Raw genomic sequence first — 16,234 nt, 5'->3', positions numbered from 1 at the left:
CGTGTGCTGAACTCGGAGGTGCCGTGCGTTCGGTACTTGATCGGTCGGATCGTGAAGACGTACGACTACATCAACCGCCTTGTGCTAACGCTTCCGCTTTCGGTCTACGAGGGTACGTGGATAACACTCTCCCCTCTCGTTGTTGTGCATCACCATGATCTTGCGTGTGCGTAGGAATTTTTTTTGAAATTACTACGTTCCCCAATAGTATTCCCTTTTTTTAGGTTCCTCCGGCCGCGCCTCCTTCGGCTCCGGCCCCCGCGCCCCCTACCTGGTGTGATGCGCGGTGGCACCCCCCGGCGGCCCCGGCCCGGTGCCTTCTGCCGCCCCCTCCTGAGTTCTCGACTCCCTCAGCCAAGGTTGAGTCCGACCGGGCCCCCGGATCCCTGGCTCCCTCGCACGAGGTCGAGCCAGCAGGCACCCCACCCGCCACCCCAGCCGGCGCTGCCACTTCCGCGACGGGCTCGACCTCGACCTCGCCCGTCACCTCCTCCGCGGCTGGCTCGGCTGGCGTCGTCACGACTCCTGACGCCATGGGCCCCGCCCCTGATGTCGCGGCCCTTGTGGCCGCGGCCCCGGCCGTCCTCGCTGGCCCGGTCACCCGTGCCCGTGCAGGAGTGCATCAGCCGAGCACGCGCTACTCCTCCGACGAGTATGTGTGCGCTGCCTCGACATCGATGCCATCACCCATCCCCACCTCCGCTCGTGCCGCCTTTCGAGATCCCCATTGGCTGGCCGCGATGCAGGAGGAGTTCGACGCCCTATAGCGCAACCGCACATGGCAGCTTGTTCCGCGACCCCTCTGTGCCAACATCATCTCTAGCAAGTGGGTGTTTCACCACAAGACTCGCCCGGACGGTTCTCTCAAGCTCTACAAGGCTCGATGGGTGGTTCGCGGTTTTCGGCAGCGCGCGGGCGTGGACTTCACCTACACCTTCGCCCCGGTTGTGAAACCGGGCACGATCCGCGCCGTCCTTCAGCTGGCCGTCTCGCGCGCCTGGCCTGTGCATCAGTTGGACGTTTCCAACGCCTTCTTGCACGGTCATCTCACCGAGCAGGTGTTCTGTGAGCAGCCTACTGGTTTCGTCGACGCCGAGCATCCCGACTTCATGTGCTTGCTCTCCCGCTCTCTTTACGGGTTGAAGCAGGTGCCTCGGGCTTGGTACCAGCGTATCGCAGCCTTCCTGCAGTCTCTGGGCTTTCGTTCCTCTCGCTCCGATGCCTCACTCTTTGTGTATCATAAGGGAGCTGACACTGCATATCTGCTGCTCTACATCGACGACATCATACTCACGGGGTTCGCCCCCGATCTCCTTCAGCGGCTGACTGCTCGTCTTCATGACGAGTTCGCCCTCAAGGACTTGGGGCCCCTGCACTACTTTCTCGGCATTGAGGTGATCCGCCGGGCTGGCGGTTTCTTTCTGCATCAACAGAAGTACGCCCACGAGGTCCTTGAGTGTGCCGGTATGCTTAACTGCAAGCCGGCGCCCACCCCCGTCGACACGAAGGCAAAAGTCTCTGCTCTAGAGGGGTCTCTCGCGTCCGATGGAGCGTTTTATCGCTCTATCGTCGGTGCTTTACAGTACTTGATGCTGACTCGCCCCGACCTGCAGTACACTGTTCAGCAGGTGTGCCTCCATATGCACGCCCCGTGTGACTCTCACTGGACTCTGGTGAAGCGTATTCTCCGTTACATATGCGACACCATGTCCTTGGGACTCACCCTGACGGCCTCCGCCTCCACCGACCTCGTGGCCTAATCGGGTGCCGACTGGGCTAGCTGCCCCGACACGCGACACTCTATGTCAGGCTACTGCGTCTACCTTGGGCCCTCGTTGATCTCCTGGTCATCGAAGCGGCGGCCCATGGTCTCCCGCTCCAGCGCCGAGGTAGAGTATCGCGCCGTGGCTAATGCCATGGCCGAATGCTCTTGGATACGTCAGCTGCTCCAGGAGTTGCTTTGTGATGTTCACAAGGCCACTCTTGTCTACTGCGATAACGTCAGCGCGGTCTACCTCTTCACCAACCCGGTGCACCATCGACAGACGAAGCATATTGAGCTCGATATTCACTTCGTGCGCGAGCAGGTTGCCCTTGGACGTGTTCGGGCTCTCCACGTGCCGACGACGCAACAGTTTGCTGATGTGATGACTAAGGGATTGCCTACTCCCGTCTTCGAGGAGTTTCAGTCCAGTCTCTGTCTCTCCAGCGACGCTTCGATTGCGGGGGGTGTTGAGTATCTATTTTATACTACATGTGTATTGGAGTTATGGCCCACCTCCTAGTCTTGTATAGTTGAGGTAGAGGCCTTCCCTTGTAATATATATGCGTGCACCAGCACCCCAATCAATACATCGTATTGCAAATTATCTGTCTACAAGAAGAAATGAAATAAATAAAATCCAATACTAGCGACTAAATGTGGGGGTGGGTCCAACACCAATGCGCCAGCTAAGGCAAAGATTCATGTTTGGAGGATGATGAGGAACGGTCTGGCAGTGGGTGCAGAGTTGTATCTTTGTCGAATCAAACCGGGGGTTTTTTGTGTTGCTTGCAGGAGAGAAGAAACAATCCATCATCGTTTTTGGGCCTGTCAACATTCCATCCAGTTCTGGCAGACGCTGTGCTCGGAAAAGGGCGTCTTGGTGGCTACCCCACCGATCCCGATGGACTCCCAGAGCGCTTTGTCTCGCTGGCTACTGAGCTGGTTCTTGGGGGCATCCGACGACGAGAAGGAAGCCATGATACATGCGGTCTATGGTCTTTGGTTGGCTCGGAACGAGGCAAGGGATGGTAGAAGAATCACTCCCCCACATGAAATTGTAGAATCTGTTTGTGCTTACATGCAGGAATGGAAGAGCACACATGAGCCTAAGGTGCGCCAGGACAAAGCTACAATCATTCAGAAATGGACACCGCCGGAACAGGGATGAATCAAAGTCAATTCTGATGGAGCAGTAGCGAAACATGGGAATAGGGGGGGGGCGGAGGTGTGGTGCTGCGAGATTACAGGGTCGAGTGGATCAGGAGGAGCGCAAATGTTGCCGCGCATAAGTTAGCTAAAGTAGGTGTTGGTGATAGTCTTTGTAAGGTTTGTATTGAGGTTTCTCCAGACTTTATTCTTGATGTAATTTCGGACGACATTCCGAGCTATGGTTAAATAAAGCGGCAACGTTAATCTAAAAAAAGACTAAATGTGGGGGTGAGACCGTGAGAGCATCAAAGGGTTCAGCTGATGCTGGAGGCGCAGAGTGAAGAATGTATGCTTCTATGGGAAATCTTTTTTTGGGGGCGGGGGAGATCTTCTATGGGAAATCGACCTGGTGATGACACAACAAAGGTCTTGATGTTGGTTCTGCAGGATTGATGCATGATAACTTCAGATTGTGCAAGTTGCCAGACCGCTCTCGGGTCTTTGTAATCTTCTTTTGCTTAAGTTTGTTTGTTTTCTGCATGTTTCGAAGATCTGCTAACAGTATGCTCCAGACAAGGTTTTAGGACTTGGGCCTTTGGCCGCTTGTTCCGTTATCACTTCGATAGTGGGAACGTCATACTACCTGCAAGCCCGTCCCCCGCGTCCCTCTCTGAGGCGACTCGGGGGAACCCTAGCTCTCTCCGCCGCCGGCCCTCCTCCACCCTCCCTCCCCCCTCGTCGCCGCCGAGGGACACAGCTGGGCAAAGTCCAGGCAGTGCCGGCGGCGGGGGGGGCCTCTCCCTGGCGCGTCTCTCTCTCCCCTGACGGCGGCGCGAGCTTTTTCGGCGGCGGCTTGGCGGCATGGCGCGATGGAGCTTCGGCGATGACTCGGTCCTACGGCGGGGTGGAGGGCAGGGCACCGTCCAGTGGTGCTGCCTCCGTGGCGGCTGCGGCTTGGGGCCCTTGACCCTGATCTGATTCGGATCTGGTTGTGCTTGGGTCTAGGCCATGGCGGCTGGCGAGGCGTGGTGTTCGTCGGGGCTTGTCGGCCTCTAGGCACCATGGGGGTGCCAGCGGCAACGCGTGCCTGGCATGGTGACGCTGGTGGAGGTGGCGGTCATCTTCTTCCAGAGATGGCCGGCCAGAGGCTTGGTGATCGGATCTCAAGATCCATCATCTAGTCCCGACTGCGAGTCGGAGAGACATGGTTGCCGGTGAAAACCGAGCCGACGGCAGGCGATGGCGGCGTTCTCGCCGTTACCTTGATGGAGGCATCGTCATGTAACTATTGTAGACCCACTCGTGCTGCTCTGGGGGAAACCCTAGGATCTGGTGTTCCAGATCGGACGATGACGGCACTGCGGTGTCGTTTCTCTCTTGGGAGCATCGTTTATGGAGCAGCGCTGGAAGTCAGAGGCAAGAGATGGAGCGGCTTCGTCTTGCACGGAGCTTCGGTGGAGATGTCAAGCCATGCCTCACCGACAGGTGCTACGGACGGCAGATCTTCCAAGGACTTCAAGCTGTGTCAGCTGGTGGTACTTGGCAGCATGCGCTGAGGTGTATCAGTGGCGATCGCGACGTGCTCAGCTGTTTGCGCGCAGGGAGGTGGTGCCTTTGGGCGCCGTGGTGGCGTCGACGATAGCTAGACCGAGCAAGGTTGTTGCATCAGTACAGTTCTGAAGATAGAGCGGTGGCAGTTGACGGCGGCGGACTCTCAGAGCACGCCGGATCAATGTGTGCCCCTGACCCGTCAAGTGGCTAGGTTGGGGTCTCAGGTCTTAGATGTTAGACTTGGCTGCGAGGTCTGTGATATTATGCCCGGACTATCAGCATCCCTTCATCAACTGGATAGGAGTAGCGATAGATGTTGCCTAGATGGTGACTTCAGACTTACTGTTGTATTTCTTTGTAAGGACTTTATTGAATAATTAATAAAGTGGCTGCATGCATCGTCTAGATGCAGAGGCCGGGGGTCTTCATCCATTTCTAAAAGAAAGGCATATTCATGCAAGCATATGTTCATCATAGAAACTTAACATGTTGTTTGTTAGAATTCCAATTTCCAACACACTGACCTTCTGTAGCTATACATGGAGATTGCAACTCTGACCAACCAAACGGGCATGATATTTGAGTTTCGTCACTGACAACCAAAGAACAGAGAGAACTAAGCCCCCAACTACGATATAGGTGAAGTAGGCATGACTTGCGTAGATCAACAAAAGTGAAGCAATGTGTATCCTTCTCTATTGCTATGGCGTAATGAAATAAGTATACAAGCTAAGCCTTAACTATGATCATGATTTAAGAGACGTGTGTATTTTGATCCAATAACAAAGCTTCATCCTCGATCAAGTTTTTAGTGAGAACATCTGTAGAGTTCAACTCCTTTTCCGAAAAATCTTCAACTTGCTTAGCAGTACGAGCCTCCATTTCGTCGGTGCAAAGGGAAAAAGAAGAGAAGTACGTGTCTCTGTCTGTACATCACATCACCACACGGTGAAATAGTGTGTATACTTTTACCTCTCCCGGCCTCTGTAACCTCTCCTGTATGCCCCGTTAACCACACCTCTATTAAAACACTGTCTGTCGACCCACTGTACGAGCCACGCGTTACCGTTGGGTTGCTGTACGAGCCTCTGTTCAGCGTTGGTCTTGGACGAGCACAATCGCATTGGCGTTGGCCTCCCTCCGCCGCCGCTTCCTCGCCCGCCGCAGGATCTCCAGCGCCTCCCCCTCCCCCTCGCTCGTCGCCTCCTCCGGCACCACCTCATCACCCGGACACCCTGCACCATACACGCACACACAGGATCAGCATGCATGCATGAGAGGCACCGGCACGCAGAGGGGGAAAGGAAATTCAGTTCAGTTCCGCGGCTGCCTCTACCTGCTTCCAACTTCAGGATCACGCAGGAGGCGCTCCAGTCGCTGTCAGCCCCCTCGTCTTCGCCGTCGTCATCCGAGTCCATGAGAAGGCCCAGCATCGCCTGCATCTTTTTCCCACATCCGCAACCAACCAAGCATGATCATCAGTAACTAACCCTCCAAGAACAACTTCACACTGGTTTAACCTAACCTACCGTTTCACTTGCTTAATTAACAAGCACAAACCACAGAGAATTTATGAAGCAGCGGCACCAAAGTGTGCTCAAGTAAATTCAGTCATGTTCTTCTTTCAGGACAAGTGATTCAATTCATCAGTGATGTTCTTCTTTCAGGACAAATGACTCAGTTAATATAATTCAGTGATGTTGGTCTTGAGCCATTAGCTAGCTAGCAGCATTGCCTTAGGTGATCTCATCTCTGCTAACATATAAGTACACTTGTTCAGCCGAGCTAGAAAATGAGTTGCCTTATTGATTGGCGCCTCTGTATTGACCTTCTGAATCGCCAACTCTTGCTCTTTAGGTGGCACTGGCCTGCTGTAGCTTGGGCCAGCCAGTTCCGGTACCATCCACTGTTCCACCTTTGGCTTCAGATCAACCGCCTTTCGGTGATAAACCACGGGCGCAGGAACGCTGGCACCGACAGATAAACAAGCCTAATTAGTCAGTAGAATCTCAAATCAAACAAGGATCAGGGAAGATTAAAGCAAAGGCAGATGCATATTCAGAAAGTGGACGCATTTTTTTTTCATTAGCATTATAACTGAAAGACACCAATCTAATTAATCTTGCTGTCAAAACAGAGATAACGCTCTACTGTACGGGCATTAGAATATTGGACATTTCAAGATTTGAGAGGCCAGAACTAACTAGCTTTGTAATGAAAGAAAAAAAGAGAAGCATCTTATCACAAGATCCTCCTGCACATAAATAAGAGTGGCAGTAGGTTTAATACCCCTTCTGGAGAAGCATAAGAATATCTTGTAGCTTTCCTCTTGAGGATTTCAAGATTTATAGGTTCAGTTTGATTTTCGATTTCATCAAGGCAATTTTCACATCTGATGCTCCACACCACAGCAGCAATGCATAGAGTAATTACCTAACAACCTAAATCTGCAGTAAGAAGCTGAGGTTAGAAGAAGATTACGCTGTTGTTACTGGTATCAGGGCTTTCCCATTTGCCTCGGGTTTCTGGTTCGTCTGCGACCTTCCATCTGCTGCTTCTGTTTGTTTCACCTGGGGCCTTCCATTTGTCACTCGTGTGAGGTACCTCTGGGGCTTTGCATTTGCTGCTGTTTCTGTTGGTTTCTTCCTCTGGGGCCTCCCATTTGCTGCTGTTTCTGTTGGTTTCTTCCTCTGGGGCCTCCCATTTGCTCCTGCTGCCTGGTTCTTCCTCTGGGGCCTTCCATTTGCTACTGCCGTTTGGTTCTTCCTCTTGGGCCTTCCATTTGCTACTGCCGTTTGGTTCTTCCTCTTGGGCCTTCCATTTGCTACTGCCGTTGGTTTCTTCTGCGGCCTTCTGTCTGCTACCGGTCCTTGGTTCATCAGGGGGCTTCCATCTGCTACTTGTGTCTGGTTCATCAGGGGGCTTCCATTTTCTACTGCTGCCTGGTTCATCAGGGGTTTTGCATTGGTGGTGCAGCTCTGATCCTTCAACAAAGAAAAGAAAAATAGAATATGAGGAGACAAATACTGAAAGGCTAGTTAATTCAAATAGTTGAGTAAGAAGTACGCGTACTGCCAGCATTTGCATCACCCCGGGCAGCCTACTATCGAGAGATCTGACAGCTCTAACGACCCCCTGTCCAAAGAGGCAAAGATCAGGAAGAGCCACATTAGTTGCTTTGCTTTAGTATGTGCAGTGACGACGGTTGAGCATTCCACATGATATACAAGATTGTGCATGTTCCTCAAAAGCAATATTTTAACTTCAGAGTAAAATGCTGAAAAATAAGCCCTAGTGCACAATGAGAATTTTTAGTATTAGATATCATGAATAGACGACGGAAATGATGGTTCCTGGAAAAAGAAAGATACAGAAGAAAATGGTATGAACCAGCCTATATGTTTATATGAAACTAAACTCACACATATGGACATTGGAGAGAGCTTTACATAGTGGTAAATCATCAAGATAAGATAATTACTTATATGCACATGCCAGTGATCAGAATAATTTCCAAAGACAACCGAACCTAACAGAGTTGTATCAAAACTAATGGTTGATCTTAGCAGTAGTACCTCCATCTCTTTTGTAAAAAAACTAAATATGTCACCCTTGAATTGCTCGAATTCTGTTTGAACTTGCTTTGGCAAGACTGAAAGTATCGAGGATATCTCATCCAGTTTGCTGGTGAGAATACTGAGCTGGTCAGCATTACTTTTCGTGCTTCCCTTGAGGAGTGCTTTGAGATCATCTTGCCCCTTAAGCTGTGGCAGCATGTTTGGATTAATTAAACAGAACTTTGTTGCCTCAGCAAAAAGAAGAAGGAAAAAAGGACTGAACCAGCAGCTATCCTTACAATTTGCTTTAGAGAGTCCTCTAGGAGCACAAACTTGTTCTGAATGCCACCAGCTGAACAAAACGAATACATGCTCTCATTAGTCGATGATGTACTATTTGTGGGAAGTAACAGAATCAGAGTGCAAAACTCATGAAGAAAATAGCAGCAACTACTATCACCCGTATGTTGATCTAAAGTACTAGTACCCATTAAGGGGTGACTTACAGTCTAGTGATGCCTCCTTCATGCCTCTGTTTAACTGCATCACATCATTTTGCACAGAGTCTAATATCATTCCCATCTTCTGTACTGAACTTGCCAGATGCTGAAATTTGCGCTCAACATCCTCATTAACCTGACCTGTCGAATAACATCAATTGAGCACTTTAGTCTAAATATACTTCCAAGTTCCAAGTATATCATGACAATGTGACAGCTAAAAATAGAACCTAGAGTCTAGGTTTAGAACAGCTTCAAGTGCACTATCTGTTTAAAGCATGCACCATTTGACCTTACATGCCCAGTAAATGAGAGAGTTTTTGTGAACCTATTCAGAACACCAAAACCAGTGTGCTTGAAGAGCATGTGAACTGTTGTTATGCCAGTGAGTGAAATATAATTTCCCCGCAAAAGAAAGATGAATAAAATGTAAATTCTGTCAGGTGCAAGGGCTTGAGTTTACATCTGCTATCCAGAAGAGAGGGGCTCCAGCGGTGGATAGGGTTGGTTGGTATTTTTGCAATTTGCAGCTGAGATTCGTCACGCATACAAGAAGAAGCTGAACTGGCAGGATACGAAGACTTCCGCTTCGACGGGTCCTCTTGCATGGCAAATTTCTGGTCACCAATGGAAAGAGAATGAAGATCACAACTGGGCAGCAGATAAACAGTATGCACCGTATATAACTTTTTTTTAAGGAATCCAACTTCTGCAACTAGCAAATATAACAAAAAAACATAGCTGTTCTCACTAAAACATTTAGTAGCATAAGGACTGTTGGTTTGGGAATTCCCTCTGCATTGACGAATATGAATAAATAGTAATGGAACTACATACTGACTGTGCCCAGAAGGGCGTCAATTCTGACAAAACATAGCAGTACATGAATGCTACTCACACTTTCAGTCATGCTGTACAGAATGCTCGCGTGCACCAAATTGAGATATCAAGCAATACTTAGTTCACGAATTTGCTCAATGAAATGGCAACTGCAGAGATTTGTACTATTTCTTTTGCCTATCGAACAAGCACAAGTGGATTCAGTGGAAACGACTAATTGCAATAACCAACGCCAATCAATTCGTTGCAAACTTGCTACTGCAACCAACAAAATCCCAAAACTATAGTTACCCACAGATCGAACAAAATCACTGAACCCACCGATCCATCCGGTAGAAGCAAACGCGGCCTGGATCATCGATCATCACACAGTAGCAACAATTGGAGAAGAAGGAAGATGATGTATACGAGACCTGATCGCGCGCGGGAGCCTGCGAGAGGAGGCTGAGGAGGCTCTCGTTGAGGGAGGCCTGCGAGAGCTGCGACTGCGCGTGCAAGAGCGACGCGCTGCCACCGCCCTGCGAGAAGGACGCGCCTCCGCCACCTCCGCCCTGAGAGAACGCTGCGCCTCCGCCACATCCGCCCTGAGAGAACGCCGTGCCTCCGCCACCTCCGCTCTGAGAGAACGCCGCGCCTCCGCCACCTCCGCTCTGAGAGAACGCCGCGCCTCCGCCACCTCCGCCCTGAGAGAACGCCGCGCCTCCGCCTCCACCGCCCTGAGAGAACGCGGCGCCTCCGCCGCCGCTGCCCTGGGAGAAGGACGCGCCTCCGCTGCCTATGCCCTGTGAGAAGGACGCGCCGACGCCCTGCGAGAAGGACTTCTGCGACATCGACTGGGACCGCTGCTGCTGCGCCGCGGAAGCAGCAGCAGGCGCGCTCGTCCCGCCACCACCGCCACCGCTGCTCCCTCTGGTCCTCCTGAACCACCAAAACAACACACCGCGATCACAAACCGAACCAAGTACGCGGCGGAACGAACGGGAGCAGCCGGCGGCGAGAGGGGAGGAGAGGGGAATTAATTAATTGGGCGCGGATCGGCCTGGGCGGGAGCACTGTACCGGGGAGGGAGGACGGAGATGGAGGCGAGGTCGCACGCCTTGTTGATCTTAAGCTTCATCACGTGCTTCCGGAGTGTCCCCCCGCCGAGGAGGGCGCGGCGGTGATCGCCGGCGGGGGCAGGAGGAGGAGATGTAGGAGAGCGACGGATTAGGTAGCGGTGGTGGAGGTGTTGGGGAATGGGAGTCACCGAGAAATTTGAATTCTCTCTCGGCTGCTTCCTGGCCTTTGGGCCCCTTCCCAGGTGCCGTGGTCTATGTGGGCTCAGGCAGGCAGCGTCGGCGGTGTGCGGAACGGGGTTTGCGTTGCTGAGCATACAGCGGATCCTTGAAAAAGGCTCCTTTGATACAAAGGAATTTAGAATATTTAAAGGATTTGAAACCTTGGGTACTTCCTCCATTTTTATATACAAGTCCACTATGAAATATACATTTTGCATCTATACAAGGCCACCAACAGTAATCGAGGCAAAATCAATGATATTTTCTCATACTAAGAACATGTTTAATACTTGCATGCATGCAGTTATAATGACAGTTGGCTACTTCCTTCACTCAATTTCTTTGCATGCATGCGGAGTATTGATGATCCCAGTAAACAAGAAAAAAATCTGACTTGTAAAATATGCATTAAATTTTACATTGATACCTGTAATCCGAGTTTGTGGCCTTGTATATAAAAATGAAGGGAGTATTTTTTATGATGCTCGTTTGATTTGTAGGAATGAAAACTTTCCATCCACTCAAACATTTTTTAGAATTCCTTTATTTTTCATGTGCTATCAAACACTTCACCTAATCCCGTAGGGTATAAGAGGAGATGACATTCTATTCCTATAACTTTAATATTCTCACATTTCGAGAATCCACTGAGCGCGTGACCTCTCCTCACCTCTGAGCACCGGCCGCCACCCCGGCCCGGCAGCCACCATTCCCGGTGTCGGCATCCATCCTCCCACCTCTGTCTGTCCGAGCTCCTCCCTTCGGTTTTGGCGAAAATTTGCTCGTAAGGCATCTTCGAGGTCCTCCCAATTACCGATGGAGTTCTCGGGCAAGCTGTTAAGCCAATGTCGTGCGGGTCCTTTGAGCTTTAGTGGTAGGTATTTGATGGCATGGAGGTCATCACCTAGGGCCATGTGGATGTGTATGAGGAAATCCTCGATCCATATAGCGGGGTTCGTGGTTCCGTCATATTGTTCAGTATTGATGGGTTTAAACCCTTATGACAATTGGTGCTGCATAACCTGCACATGGAGCGAGCAGCTCCTCGGACCCGAGTTGTTGGTTGCCGAATGTCCGATGTCGTTACGGTCCTATCACATGTATAATCACGTGTATCGCCATGTTTGGCTAACCAAGCTAGGTATCCCGCATGTCCGATCGGTGGGCGCTCCCTAGATCCATAGATGGACCGAGACGAGCAGCTGGTCTTGATGCCAATTTCTTCTGCAATGGTTTCAAAAGGCAGAAATGGATCCTTGTCGTAATGGTGAGGTTTTTCAGGGGGGTCAGGATATCCACTTGTTGGCCTATCTCGGCCCCGAGGAGGGCGGTCAGGCTTCCCGGCCCAGTTGCGCTTTGATAGCGGGTTGCCGACAACCTCCTCATCAAACTCTGGGAGCAGCTTCCTTCGCGGGTAGTACTGGTTATTCCCTGCGAATCATTCCTCAAGCTCTTGCTCAGTGCCGAGGAGCTCGGTCCATTTATCGTTTAGTTTGTCCTGTTCGGCTCTAAGCTTTTGGGACTTTTGCTTCATGCTTTTAGCGATGCTAATTAACCATCGGCAGAGAGCCTACAACCGAGGATCATCGAGGGGTTCCTCAGAATGTCGAATTCATCGGGTCCGAGGCTTACATCCTCCTCGGATTCTAGATAATAATTATCGTCCTCCGGGTCATCATTGTCCCTGTTGGACATGATGTCGTCTATTCGACCGTCATCGGCTTATCGCTAGCATTCTGATCCTCGGCGCCATCAGGAGTAGCGCCATTATCGGTAGTGTCATGGCTAGCATCCCCATTACCAGTACCTTTACCATGGCGCCTTCTACGTCTGTGTTTAGGGGGCTCTTTGTCATCCTCATCCTTCTTAGGTGTATCTACCATATAGACATCGTGGGAATAAGTGCCTGCCCATTTGTGGTATTGGAAGTGGCTAGGGGTGATGCAGTATAAGACATATCGTCGGCGTCTTCATCCATATCAACGGCCTCCTCGCTGGCGTAGTCCAGTACGTCGGTTAAATCCTGGTTTGTAGCTACTAGGTGGGTGGCGGGTGGGTCAAAAAATCACACTTACAGATTTACATCGAATGTGATTATAGACCGTGGTCTGATCATCCGAGATTCCAAGGCTCTGAATTCGATCTAACATCTCATTCAGGAGGGTAAGGTCGGCCTTACCCATCTCTTGACAGTAGGCGGGGCTCACCCGAAGTTTGCCCGAGGCGCCACCTGATGTGGCCTCGGGGTTTTCGCTAGTTGGGCCTGATGCCTGCATCCGTAAAGCGGTGCTCGGATCCGATCTAGAAGTCAGATCCGAAGTACATATCGCTCCATGGTCCTGCTCCTAGATTGATTCTGGTGCCGGGACAGTGGCATCTGTAGGAACCCCAGGTCGGTCTGTGAAGGAAATATGCCCTAGAGGCAATAATAAAGTTATTATTTATTTCCTCATATCATGATAAATGTTTATTATTCATGCTAGAATTGTATTACACCGGAAACATGATACATTCGTGAATACATAGACAAACAAATTGTCACTAGTATGCCTCTACTTGACTAGCTCGTTGATCAAAGATGGTTATGTTTCCTAACCATAGACATGAGTTGTCATTTGATAAACGGGATCACATCATTAGGAGAATGATGTGATTGACTTGACCCATTTCATCAGCTTAGCACTTGATCGTTTTAGTTTACTGTTATTGCTTTCTTCATGACTTATACATGTTCCTATGACTATGAGATTATGTAACTCCCGATTACCGGAGGAACACTTTGTGTGCTACCAAATGTCACAACTTAACTGGGTGATTATAAAAGTGCTCTACAGGTGTCTCCGATGGTACTTGTTGAGTTGACATAGATCAAGATTAGGATTTGTCACTCCGATTGTCGGAGAGGTATCTCTGGGCCCACTCAGTAATGCACATCACTATAATCCTTGCAAGCATTGTAATTAATGAGTTAGTTGCGGTATGATGCATTACAGAACCAGTAAAGAGACTTGCCGGTAACAAGATTGAACTAGGTATTGAGATACCGACAATCGAATCTCGGGCAAGTAACATACCGATGACAAAGGGAACAACGTATGCTGTTATGCGGTTTGACCGATAAAGATCTTTGTAGAATATGTGGGAGCCAATATGAACATCCAGGTTCCTCTATTGGTTATTGACCGGAGACGTGTCTCGGTCATGTCTACATAGTTTTCGAACCCGTAGGGTCCGCACGCTTAAAGTTCGGTGACGATCGGTATTATGAGTTTTTGTGTTTTGATGTACCGAAGGTAGTTCGGAGTCCCGGATATGATCACGGACATGATGAGGAGTCTCTAAATGGTCGAGACGTAAAGATCGATATATTGGACGACCATATTCGGACACTGCAAGTGTTCCGGGTGATTTCGGAGAAAACTGGAGTGCCGGAGGGTTACCGGAACCCCCCGGGAGAAATAGTGGGCCTTATGGGCCTTAGTGGAGAGAGAGAGGGCTGGACTAGGGAAGGCCGCACGCCCCTCCCCCTCTGGTCCGAATTGGACTAGGAGAGGAGGGGGGGCGCCCCCCTTTCCTTCTCCCTCTCCCCCTTCCTTTTCCCCTCCTAGTAGGAGTAGGAAAGAGGGGAGTCCTACTCCTACTCCTACTAGGAGGAGGACTCCTCCTGGCGCGCCATAGAGGGCCAGCCGGTCTCCCCCTTGCTCCTTTATATACGGGGGCAGGGGGCACCTCTAGACACACAAGTTGACCATTGATCCCTTAGCCGTGTGCGGTGCCCCCCTCCACCATAATCCACATCGATCATATCGTAGCGGTGCTTAGGCGAAGCCCTATGTCAGTAGCAACATCATCACCGTCAACACGCCATCGTGCTGACGGAACTCTCCCGTGAAGCTCTGCTGGATCGGTGTTCGTGGGACGTCATCGAGCTGAACGTGTGCTGAACTTGGAGGTGCCATGCGTTCGGTACTTGGATCGGTCGGATCGTGAAGACGTTCGACTACATCAACCGCGTTCTAATAACGCTTCCACTTACAGTCTGCGAGGGTACGTGGATGATATTCTTCCCTCTTGTTGCTATGCATCACCATGATCTTGCATGTGCGTAGGATTTTTTTTGAAATTACTACGTTCCCCAACAGTGGTATCCGAGCCAGGTTTATGCGTAGATGTTATATGCACGAGTAGAACACAAGTGAGTTGTGGGCGATACAAGTCATACTGCTTACCAGCATGTCATACTTTGGTTCGGCGGTATTGTTGGATGAAGCGGCCCGGACCGACATTACGCGTACGCTTACGCGAGACTGGTTCTACCGACGTGCTTTGCACACAGGTGGCTGGTGGGTGTCAGTTTCTCCAACTTTAGTTGAACCGAGTGTGGCTACGCCCGGTCCTTGAGAAGGTTAAAACATCACTAATTTTACAAACTATCATTGTGGTTTTGATGCCTAGATAAGAACGGTTCTTGCTCAGCCCATAGCAGCCACGTAAAATTTGCAACAACAAAGTAGAGGACGTCTAACTTGTTTTTGCAGGGCATGTTGTGATGTGATATGGTCAAGACATGATGATATATTTTGTTGTATGAGATGATCATGTTTTGTAACCGAGTTATCAGCAACTCGCAGGAGCCATATGGTTGTCGCTTTATTGTATGCAATGCGATCGCCATGTAATTGCTTTACTTTATCACTAAGCGGTAGCGGTAGTCATAGAAGCATAGTTGGCGAGACGACAACGATGCTACGATGGAGATCAAGGTGTCGCGCCGGTAACAATGGTGATCATGACGGTGCTTCGGAGATGGAGATCACAAGCACAAGATGATGATGACCATATCATATCACTTATATTGATTGCATGTGATGTTTATCTTTTATGCATCTTATTTTGCTTAGATCAACGGTAGCATTATAAGATGATCTCTCACTAAATTTCAAGGTGCAAGTGTTCTCCCTGAGTATGCACCATTGCGAAAGTTTGTCATGCTGAGACACCACGTGATGATCGGGTGTGATAAGCTCTACATTCACATACAACGGGTGCAAGCCAGTTTTGCACAAGCAGAATACTCGAGTTAAACTTGACGAGCCTAGCATATGCAGATATGGCCTCGGAACACTGGAGACCGGAAGGTCGAGCGTTAATCATATAGAAGATATGATCAGCATATTGATGTTCATCATTGAAAACTACTCCATCTCACGTGATGATTGGACATGGTTTAGTTGATATGGATCACGTGATCACTTAGATGATTAGAGGGATGTCTATCTAAGTGGGAGTTCTTTAATAATTTGATTAACTGAACCTTAATTTATCATGAACTTAGTACATGATAGTATTTTGCATGTCTATGTTGTTGTAGATAGATGGCCCGTGTTGTTGTTCAGTTGAATTTTAATGCGTTCCTTGAGAAAGCAAAGTTGAAAGATGATGGTAGCAATTACACGGACTGGGTCTGTAACTTGAGGATTATCCTCATTGCTGCATAGAAGAATTACGTCCTGGAAGCACCGCTAAGTGCCAAACCTGTTACAGGAGCAACACCAGATGTTATGAATGTCTCGCAGAGCAAAGCTGATGACTACT

General features: G+C 49.9%; 2 protein-coding genes across 2 annotated transcripts; both read right to left on the bottom strand.

The window, feature by feature from the left end:
* Positions 1–5,311: 5,311 nt before the first annotated feature.
* LOC123189337 (protein PAIR1) lies at positions 5,312–5,907 on the bottom strand. Its single transcript, XM_044601733.1, has 2 exons — positions 5,802–5,907; positions 5,312–5,700 (listed from the first exon to the last, which is right to left on the bottom strand). Exons 1-2 carry the CDS (start codon positions 5,905–5,907, stop codon positions 5,558–5,560), a joined length of 249 nt encoding a protein of 82 aa, XP_044457668.1. The 3' UTR covers positions 5,312–5,557.
* A 180-nt stretch (positions 5,908–6,087) lies between these two features.
* LOC123189336 (protein PAIR1) lies at positions 6,088–10,646 on the bottom strand. Its single transcript, XM_044601732.1, has 9 exons — positions 10,421–10,646; positions 9,776–10,280; positions 8,986–9,139; positions 8,529–8,663; positions 8,322–8,374; positions 8,041–8,229; positions 7,538–7,600; positions 6,947–7,449; positions 6,088–6,432 (listed from the first exon to the last, which is right to left on the bottom strand). Exons 1-9 carry the CDS (start codon positions 10,477–10,479, stop codon positions 6,180–6,182), a joined length of 1,914 nt encoding a protein of 637 aa, XP_044457667.1. The 5' UTR covers positions 10,480–10,646; the 3' UTR covers positions 6,088–6,179.
* Positions 10,647–16,234: the final 5,588 nt, after the last annotated feature.

Source organism: Triticum aestivum, chromosome 2A (assembly GCF_018294505.1).
Source record: "Triticum aestivum cultivar Chinese Spring chromosome 2A, IWGSC CS RefSeq v2.1, whole genome shotgun sequence".
In the NCBI taxonomy this organism is placed as follows: Eukaryota; Viridiplantae; Streptophyta; class Magnoliopsida; order Poales; family Poaceae; genus Triticum; species Triticum aestivum.
The sequence above is the reverse complement of the archived record's forward strand: the minus strand, read 5'-3'. Positions and strand labels throughout refer to the sequence as shown.